We start from the raw sequence: 10,258 nt of genomic DNA, 5'->3' as shown, positions 1-10,258 counted from the left end.
TTCTGCTCCACCCAAGCTTTCATCTGTGAGGGTCCACCACAGCGTTTTGATCAGGTTCTGGACCGTTGAACCTCGGTTCTGATATTTCTGACCCATTCTGTTGAAGATCAGCTGCTGTGTTTGGGTTCACGGTTCTGTTGGACCCAGTTTGGTCCAAGCTTCAACTGCTGAACACCAGAACCCTTTGGTCTGCAGAGGAGTTCCTGGTCCACTCAGTGACTGACAGGAGCCCGAACCATCAGCCTCCACCACCGTGCTGACAGCTGGAGGAGCTGTCTGCTGCAGTGCATTCTGGGTAAACATCTGTCCTCTGGTCTGGTTCTGGTCCAGAAGTCTTGTGGGTCCTTCAGATGGAACTGTCCAAGTCAAAGCTTGTGATGAGCGCGTAGTTTGTCCAGCAGCAGGTCGGAGTTTAATTTTAGATTAAAGCACAAAAGACGATGCCGAGGGAACATCTGGTGTTTATCTCGTTCTGGTGAAAGTTCATGAAGTTAAACACGAGGTCGGCTGCTCTCAAGCTGCTTGTTAAAGACCAGGTCAAACTGGAGGCCCTCCACGTTTTGAGACTTGCACTCAAACCATCAGATGAGTTACTGATCAATAAGGATCAATAATGGACACACGAGGAATCGGAGATGGTTTCAACTCTGAACGCTCGTTCTGGATCTCACGAGTTGTTCTTGACAGTTTTCTTTGTTTTTTCACATTTAGCAGCAGATTCTTTTTTCCATCTAAACGTCTTAAGACACGGACGGGACACATCGGAGGCAACGAGGGGTTCAGTGTCTTGCCCAGAGGCACGTCAACATGCTGGTGGAATGGAACCCCCAACTCTCCGTTGGAGGACGACTGCTCCAACCACTCGGCCACAGCCGCCCGTCTGTGGAAGAACCATCAGGATATAAACTGCACCAGCTGATAACCTTTAACCTTTACAGCAGATTAATTGTAGGTCAGAAGGTGAAACCACTGGGATCATAACTGGAACTTTTAGAACGGTTTAGTGGGAGAACTGGAGACGCTTCAACTTTGCAGGTACCAGAAAAAACTTTCTGACATGAGCTTTGATTCAGGAAATAGTTTATTTAGTCGGGTTTTAATTCTTTTAGCTGCAGCAGTTAAAACTCCTGCACCAGTTTAACGTTAAAGTAAACTGGTAGCCCCCACTTGAACCAGTCAAAGGTAAGTCCGGTTTGTTTTTGTCTTGGTTTTCATTCCCGTAGAACCCTGAAGATAAATTCCCCTGGCAGAAGGTTCACCTCTGATTTATCCTTCAGATGACTGGGGGGGGGGGGGGGAACTTCGTGGATTGTTTTACGTATTTAAGGCCAAAAAGTGCACGTCTTTACAAATGATCCTTTTTCGAACGTTGGTTTTGAGTCTGGTTTGCAAAGTGAAGCGGTCAGAGTCGGTGTGGAATCAGACGGTCGCCCTCATGTTGCTCCTGCTGGTCTTTATCTCCAACTCCAGCTGAGCGAGACTCCTCTGCAGAAACGAAACCACCAGAAAGAAAACTGATAAAAGAGTTGAAAGTCAAGTAAACCAGAGGCGTCGCATCAGTTACATGTGAGGGGGACGTGTCCCCCTCAAATATAACAAAAGTTTGTTTGGACCCCAATTATTATTATTATTCACACAAGGAGAACTGTTGGTCAGGCTGCCTCTTGTTGCTTGTACTAGTCTGAAATAAACCAGTGTAGGGACACTCGTCGTTTTTACTCACGTCTTTCTGAAGCAGGTCCTCCCTCAGGTCTCTGATCTCGTCTTGTTGTCTATAAAAGGCCTTCAGGAGCTGAAACGCAGAAGTTCACGGTCTTTATTCAGTTTTCTCACGGTCAGGATCTGAACACTGCCTCTGACTGACCTCAGTCTCGGTTGTTGGCGGGGGTTTCTCTGCGGGTTCGCAGCAGTGGGGGGTGCAGCAGTAGGTCCAGAGTGGGAACTGCGTCTCGTCGGGGTGCCACCCTGACAGATCACAGATCAGGTCTCTGGGATATTTGGCGTCTTGATAGGCCAGCTGCTCCTCCAGGAAATCCTTTAAGGCAACGAAATGAGAACGAGCTTCAGGGAAAAGCTTCTCACTTTGAACCAGCTGAAAACTAGTTTCACTCCATCCTGAAGTTTATAAAAGTAGTAAAGCTCGATCGAGATGACCTTCCAAAATGTTTTACTCCTACAAATTCTTTTTTTTTTTTTTGTCACTGTTCATTTACAATTCAAGAGACAAAATAATAATTTGCTTACAGGAAGTTAAATAGAAAAGTAGACAACAACTTCAGACCCTCAGACCTTCTTCCCTCCAGTACCTCGTCCAAGTTTGTCCAGAGAGACTCCAAGGTTGTTCTTTTAACCGCTCCCTCCTGCAACAGCCAGTGAACTTGGATGAAAGTTTGGCGTTGCTCTACATCAGAAGCCCTTCCTGTAGCAACCTTGGTTCAAACTTACACCTGAGGATTTCATGGCCTGACCATCAAGCTACTGCAAGGTGGGAGATGAACCCTCTCTCTGGATCTGCCACAAAGTGTCCTCCAGTTGAGACATTTCTGAAACTCCTCCTTTAGGCGGCAGCCAGAATGCATCCTTTGCAGATGCCCAAACCACCTCAACTGGCTCATTTCAATGCTGAGGAGCAGTGATTCTATTCTGATGTTGCTCGGAATAATCAAACTCTAACCTAGAGGTGTCATTACACAAAACCACCACAGACCCAAAGGATCCTTCAGGGCCACTTTATCCTCAGCCCATACGGGTCCTGCACACTCAAAGCTATGACTTGAAAACACCAACAAAACCACATCTGCAAAAAAACAGAGCTGGGACTCAGAGGTTCCCAAACCAGACAACCCACTGTCCTTCAGTACAGACTGATAATTGATTGAAGACTGATACACGCATGTTCTGTCCTCAACTATGAACAAAAATGGAGTTTCTTGAGCTCCTACCCTTAAGGGAGGAGGTAATTCCCAACTCAGAGTTGGTAATCCATCCTTTACTGGTTGAGGACTGTGGCTTTAGACTTGGAGATGCTAATCTTCTTGCAGGTTGCTTCACACTCAGCTGCCAAATGCTCTGCAAAGGTCCCAGCTCGATGAGGCCAACAGGACTGTGGGTCCCTCAACTCCTTGGCGGTTCCATAAAAGTTGTGAATAGAATCTGTGACAACGGGCAGTCCTGACATAGATCAACACCAGTGGAAGGACTGATTGGACCGATTTGTTTCTGACTGCAAACCTAAAAACATTTTCTGCTGCTTATCTGTGGTTAGGTCCAGGAGGAAACAGTAGGACCAGAAGAGGAACCCAGACCTCCCTCACCCAGGCAACACTCTCCAGCTCCTCCTTGGGGATCTCAAGGTGTTTCCAGACAAGAAAGGGTACGTCATCCCTTCAGCAAGTTCTGGGTCTGGTCTCTTCCCAGTGGAACATACCCATAACATCTCCAGGGGGAGGTAGTCAGGATCCATCCTAATCAGATGCCAGAACCACCTCCACTGGTCCAGATGATGAACCTCTTCACCTGATCTTTAAAGCTAAACTCCACCACCCAAGAGGAAGCTCATTTCAGCTGCTAGATCCAATTTGTTTCACCCTAAAATCATCTAAAACACATTTGGACCATTTTTTGGATAATGTTCGTGGAACCACAAAGTTCAAAAACTTCTGAGTTCACAGTTTTTGTCAGTAAGTTTTAGAGCTGCGTTCCCTTGATGATTTGTTCAGGTGTCTGATGAGACGTCAGCTTTTTACCCCATTGAGCTCTGACCCGAAACATCGGCCTTCCTTCTCTCTAAAGTCCTGGTTTGTGTTCATCCCCGCACCGGTCGGACTCATCTGGAACCTGACGGAGCCCAGCTCCTTTAACTGGGTCTTCTCTGCAGGGACTTTGGCGTATGGATTTTCCACTTGAGTCTCTGGCTTCAGGGACATCAGAACCGGGCCTGATGATGAGACGAGCAGACAGTGGTTGGTGGATCTCTAACACAAAGTATAAGCTGTAATTGGTTCAGGGTTTTGATGAGTTACGGACCCCTGTTGATCCCCTGCAGCCACTCCTGGGCCATCAGAGCCGGCTGGTTCCCGGCTGTCATTGGGTACAGGTCCGCTTGGAAAATCCCTGACTGAGAGTCCAAACCAAAACATTAGATTTGTTGTGCTCCGGATTAAATTTGACTTTCATATTGAGGGATCGAGGTGCACTGTCAGAACCTCTTTTCGTGGTACGATCATGGACAGTGGTTCCACCAGGTCTTTGACAGTAATCAGACGATAAAACCGGAAAACTTCACACGCGCTCACATTGAGGCCACGCTTCGGCATCACCCCTGAAAGACAAAAATGAGAATACAACTTTTTTTTAATCCTGAAGACGGGTTTGTTTTTACTGTTGATCAAAGACAGAGCAGATATGGTTTTGCCCAAGTCCACGTCTGCAAGTCTTAATTTGTACTGTTAGCAAAATATCTCATGAACCACAGAACGGATGATGAAACTCTAAACTTGGGTTGATATCTATAACTAATGTTTATTCAAGATGGCTACCAACACAAAATAGCTACAACTCAGTCACTTCTACAAATGTTGACTGTTCTGAACGGATGGTCCCTTTTTTACACGGAAGCCGGTTTCTTGGAATTCTTTTTTTTTTTTTTTTCTTGGAATTCAACAGGAGGCGCTATTTATGGGACAGATCTAGGTTGGCAGGCCTCAGACTGATGAAAGACGAAAACTTGTCCAGGTGACATGACCCTCGTTTGTGACCTGGAATTTAGTGTGGTAGTGACTCAGAGTCATAAAAGGAACCAATAAGTCAAAGATTACATTGAAACTTTTAACCGTTGAGTCAACTCCGTCTGTTCTACAAATAAAATAAAACAGGGTGATGTGTTCTCATCTGGAGGTGTTAGCTAAGAGTCGAGCCGCAGCATTTTGGACCACTTGAAGGCGTCTAATGGAGGATTGGGAGATTCCTTCATATAGGGGGAATTACAGTAGTCAAGCCTTGAAGTGATAAAAGCATGAATGGCCTTTTCCAAATCAGAGCAATTTAAAAAAATGCTTAACTTTGGATAAGAGACGTAACTGATAAAAACAGGCCTCGACTACAGAGGATGTTTGTTTATCAAACTTTAAGTCCTTGTCAAACGTCACCCCCAAGTTTTTAACTGTGGGCCTGAACTTGGATGTCAGAGCATCAAAGTTACAGGGAGCATCACCACCGAAGAAGAACTCCATCTTTCCTTCGTTTAAAAACAGAAAATTACGGTGAAGCCACTGTTTAATGTTGTCAATACAATCAGTAAAAGGTGTGAGAAGGTTAATGTTTTTAGGCTTCATTGGTAAATAAATTTGTAGATCATCAGCATAGCAGTGAAAAGAAACGTGATGTCTGGCTATCACTGAACCAAGAGGCAGCATGTACAGAGAGAAGAGGAGAGGACCAAGAATAGAACCCTGTGGCACACCACAAGAGAGAGGGGCAGTAGAGGAAGACAGATTACCCAACACAGCATGTTTAAATGCAGCAGGGACAGTTCCTAGACGAAGGCAGGAGTTTAAAAATGTTAAAACACAGAAACCCACAGAATTAAAAACCTCTTTCAAGAACTTGGAGGGAAGAATGTCCAGAGGGCGAGAACACAAAATGATTTAAACTTAGACAGTTTTACAGAAATGGAGCCAAAAGTTGATCTTACTCTGTTCTGTTATTAGTTTTGTTTTGCAGAGCTTTAAAGTAGCTCTAAAGCTAGTTAGCTCATTAGCTCGTTAGCTCGTTAGCTAGTTAGCTCGATAGCGGGAATTTTTTCGTCTGAAATTTAGATTGAAACATTATTGGTATCAAATCAAAGCCCATTTGGTAAAACAAAAACATTCTACAAACTTAAATAATCTTTACTTTAACCGTTCTTTTGTTTTTGTTTGTATTTTTCTTCTAAGTTGGTTGTAGGAGCACTTAGCTCAGGTATTAGCATGGTGCTTTCCCAGTTCATAAAAACCAAAAAACCCTTTGGTGTCAGGGTTTACAGGCACTGGATTAGATCTACAACCAGCCCCGGTTTGATTTGGACCCGTTAAACCATTATCAGTTTGATTGATGTGTTTTTCTGTGTGTTGGTCTGACCGAGGCCTTTCTGGGGTAGCAGAGACCTGAACTCCATCAGGAAGTTCATGTAAGGTTTTTCAGGGCTCAGCTCGTAGCATCTGATGTTCCCGTCGCCCTAAAAACAAAAAGCACAGAGCAGATCTGTTAATGCCCACACTGTTGAGATACCGACACATTTACAGGCTGTCTGAACGTATTTACACACGTTTCTAACTTTGTAAAAGATAAATGGTTCTACGTGAATGAAGACGTGCAAAATTAGACATGTAGTGAGAACAAACGTGTTTCTAAACCCGAGTTCAGAATGATATTTCATTTTTATTTAACTGAATGTAAGAACAGTTAAACTGGTTTTACTGGTTCATAATGTTCAAATAAAGAGCAGGGAAAAGTAATGTTGGTCAGAGACCTTGTCTAAACACACACCTTTTCAGGAAATTTAAACAAGTGTCTTCACTTTAAAAACGTATAAACTCGGTGTGGTCACAAGTTCTTTCTGCTACTCTTCATTGCATCGTCATCCATGAAAACCCGGGCAGATAAAGACTAATCACAAGACGCCTCAGTCCAGGACTGAGACGAGTTCTGGTCAGAAGACACCCTGAGGACGTGAGGGGGGGGGCGGAGACAGCCCACCTCGAAGCGCCTCCGTCCCTCTCAGGTCCATGTGTGAGAAATAAACATAAATGTGGAGCTGCAGCTCAGTAATGTGATGAACAGATGAAATGAACGGCGAGCTCTCGTGGTTTTAAACATCAACAGATTTCTGAGGGAACATCGATGACGACTCGCAGCAGCTTTGTGGTTAAAGGAACTGGTTAACCACGAACAGGCGCGCTGAACTGAGTCAGCTCGTGAAGTTTAGTAAACGCGTGCGACACGTTTAATGCACCGCGCTCCGCTTCAACCCAGCTGAGTTCTGCTCCACGTCCTGTGGTTCTGCTCGGCCGCTTCATTTCTGAAAGCTCCCGTGTGAGCGGGACGTGTCCAGTTCGTCTGCGGTTTATGAACGTCCAGACGGAGGAGACAGTCGGACTGATGTGTGCGTCCGTTTTATGGAACCGTCTCATGAATGAGCCTACGGAGTATCAGGTTTTGTCCCAGCAGCAACACATGTAACATGTTTCTTACCTTTCCAGCCAGGTAGAGCATTTGTGTGTCTGGGTCGTAGAACGGAAAGAGAACTCCTGCAGATCCATCCAGGTCCTCTTCAAACAGAGGCTCAGACAAGTCGTCCTGCAGACAAGCAAAAATAAAAGGTTCATGGTTCCAGACTTCCACACGTTGTGGACTTTTGTCCTGTCAGGACATGTCTGTCCTGGAAAAAGTTAAAAATAAAGTGTCCCACGGGGTCCCAGAGGACGATCTGTCTGTGGTTCCAGGACGAGCTCCCAGTGGACAGAAGCATCTTCAGCCCCGTGATGTATAAGACTTTGTTGGCCTTGTGTGTCTTTTTGTTGGACACCTGCGGAGACGTGAAGCTTCATCACTGCAGGTTCTACCACAGGGAACGTTCAGACGAGTCAAACACCTGAAAACAGCACCTGGAGAATCTTCCCGGCCCGCGGGTCCAGGACTCGAACACGCCTGTCTTTGGACGTGACGGCCAGCCTGCTGCCGTCGCTGTTGAAGCTAACGGAGAGCAGCAGCGCCTCGGACGGGTACCGGTGGTGAACGGGCATCAGCACCACCCGGGCCGGACATCTGATCACTGCCTCGGGCCGGGACACGTCCCAGAGGAGGACCTGGACCAGGAGACAAGCTCAGGCCTGATCTGCAGGGTGAGTTCACCTAAATGAATCCAAACTGGTCACAGTTTTAGAAACGCAGGTGGAGCCGTTCAACATCTTTGTGTCAGTTTTTTGTCTTTTTGTTGACGTCAAATCAGCTGAAGTCTGTTGGTCTCATTTCTGCTGGACCCACTCGATGATCCGGACTAAGATCCAGTCTGGACTTTCTTTAAGTGAGATTTTTATGTTTGTTGGTTTTTGTGCACATGTTCTAACAAAAATTCTGAAAACCCCACACCCACCACTAGAGGGCGACAACATACAGGAAAAATAACTTTTTTCTGACTAAATATTTTCCCCTAACTTTTCATTTATTTATTATTATTATTTACAATTATCTCTCATCTATTAATATTTTCAGGACGCACATTTTGACGGCAACAGAATCAGGATAAAGTGAAACAAACACAAACGTGTTTAAAATGTGTTTTTGATGAGTTCATGTGGATCTGCTGAAACCTGAGTTCCTGGAAAGTGTTTTTAAAAAAGTAAATGATTCGTCACCAAAAACTCACTTTCTGTGGACAAAAGGTGCAAAAAAGTTTCTGAAAATATCCAAACTTTTGTAATTTAGATTCTCAAAACTGGACTGAATGTGAGCAAGGACCAAAAATAAAAAGTCTGTTGGTTCCAAAGCACCAATCAGGATTAAATCAATCAAAGAATCATCAATTTAAAATTCACTCGACTTCGTTTGTTTCTTACCAACGAAAATACAAGTTTGTGTCAGAAGTCGGGTGTAAATAACGATTAAAGAACGGCTGTTTGGAGTTAATAACAGATTAATAAAACACGCTGACCATGTTTCACTTTATAAAAAACATAAATGTGACCCGAGCTGCAAAATGAGTCAGAATGAAGACAAAAAATGACATATTATATTATATTATGTTACATTACAATACATCATATTATATTACATTACATTGTATTCTAATATATTAAAGTATTTGAGATTTTTGTTGTAAAAATGAACCCATAAAAACACCCTCTATCAATCCTGGTAACTAAAACATCAGTTTTCCTAATTTATCTTTAAATTAAACATTTCTAACAAATCTTCAGAAATATTTTTATTTGCTTTGAAATGGACCTTTTTTTTCCTGCTGGGAAATCCTTTCATATAATGTTTGCCCTCATCATGAAGCTCAATGACATCACTCCAGACCAAAAACAAAAATCAAGGTTTTAAATCGGCCCTCTGTTAATCAAAAACTATTTTGCTTCCAGGTGATAAATGACCAAATTACGGGTCATTCTGAAGCTTTTGAGACAGAGAGTTTGAAAATAAAAATCAAATAAATAAATAAATTCCTCATCATGACTCATTTTTCATAATGTGTCACTGATGTGATTTCTTGTGACGTTTGACGGACGTTGTGTCTAACCAATGAGACGTCTGACCTTGTAGTCGTAGGCGGAGCTAAGCAGCAGGTTCTTGGCGGTTGGATGCCATTCAATGATGGCCACCCTCCTGGAGTGACCAATCAGAGTCTTCCTGGGCCTGGTGACATTCTGTTTGACCCCGCTGGCCGGGATGTCCCAGATCTTCACCTATGAACATGAAGGTGAAGATTTCCTGTTGTTTCAGTCTGACATGAACCTGAACCAGATTTTATCTCTAACATGAAAACCCAACACAAGGTGTCCTGATGCGTGATCAATAATCCAGGTAGATCAATCTAACAAGGTTGGGTCAGGTCCTCTGGACGGATTGTTCTTTGTTAAAATGTTTCATCTTTCATCCAAAAGACTTCTTCAGTCTGAGGAGCTGCAACAAACTCAGTCTTATAAACAGCACCTTCTCATAGTAGATCAACCAGTTCAATGCTGACAGCCAGAACTCCCTGTTCGCACGATCAAGGGGGACCATCAGCCTAACGATGGATCATTAGAGCCCTAACAATAGGTCATTGGAGCCCTAACAATATGTAGTTAGAGCCCTAACAGTAGATTATTAGAGCCCTAACAGTAGATTATTAGAGCCCTAACAATATGTAGTTAGAGCCCTAACAGTAGATCGTTAGAGCCCCAACAGTAGATCGTTAGAGCCCTAACAATAGATCGTTAGAGCTCCAACAGTAGATCGTTGGAGCCCTAACAATATGTAGTTAGAGCCCTAAGAGTAGTTTGTTGGAGCCCTAACAATAGATTGTTAGAGCCCTAACAGTAGATCGTTAGAGCCCCAACAGTAGATCATTAGAGCCCTAACAATAGATCGTTAGAGCCCCAACAGTAGATCATTGGATCCCTAACAATAGATCGTTAGAGCCCCAAAAGTAGATCGTTGGAGCCCTAACAATATGTAGTTAGAGCCCTAAGAGTAGATCGTTGGAGCCCTAACAATAGATCGTTAGAGCCCCAACAGT

At 44.0% G+C, this 10,258-nt stretch overlaps 1 protein-coding gene across 1 annotated transcript in view; it reads right to left on the bottom strand.

The window, feature by feature from the left end:
- Positions 1–1,419: 1,419 nt before the first annotated feature.
- Positions 1,420–10,258, bottom strand: part of LOC119415391 (coronin-2B-like) — a 10,591-nt gene continuing 1,752 nt past the window's right edge. The window contains exons 3-13 of the mRNA XM_037682564.1: positions 9,294–9,443; positions 7,644–7,844; positions 7,448–7,564; positions 7,231–7,335; positions 6,118–6,214; positions 4,206–4,321; positions 4,027–4,117; positions 3,818–3,937; positions 1,865–2,061; positions 1,724–1,792; positions 1,420–1,485 (exon numbers count right to left, since the gene is read on the bottom strand). Of these exons, the coding sequence (XP_037538492.1) occupies positions 1,420–1,485; positions 1,724–1,792; positions 1,865–2,061; positions 3,818–3,937; positions 4,027–4,117; positions 4,206–4,321; positions 6,118–6,214; positions 7,231–7,335; positions 7,448–7,564; positions 7,644–7,844; positions 9,294–9,443 (1,329 nt within the window). The remainder of the gene's footprint in view (positions 1,486–1,723; positions 1,793–1,864; positions 2,062–3,817; positions 3,938–4,026; positions 4,118–4,205; positions 4,322–6,117; positions 6,215–7,230; positions 7,336–7,447; positions 7,565–7,643; positions 7,845–9,293; positions 9,444–10,258) is intronic.

Source organism: Nematolebias whitei, chromosome 1 (genome assembly GCF_014905685.2).
Source record: "Nematolebias whitei isolate Nwh7 chromosome 1, NemWhi1, whole genome shotgun sequence".
Classification (NCBI taxonomy): Eukaryota; Metazoa; Chordata; class Actinopteri; order Cyprinodontiformes; family Rivulidae; genus Nematolebias; species Nematolebias whitei.
The sequence above is the reverse complement of the archived record's forward strand: the minus strand, read 5'-3'. Positions and strand labels throughout refer to the sequence as shown.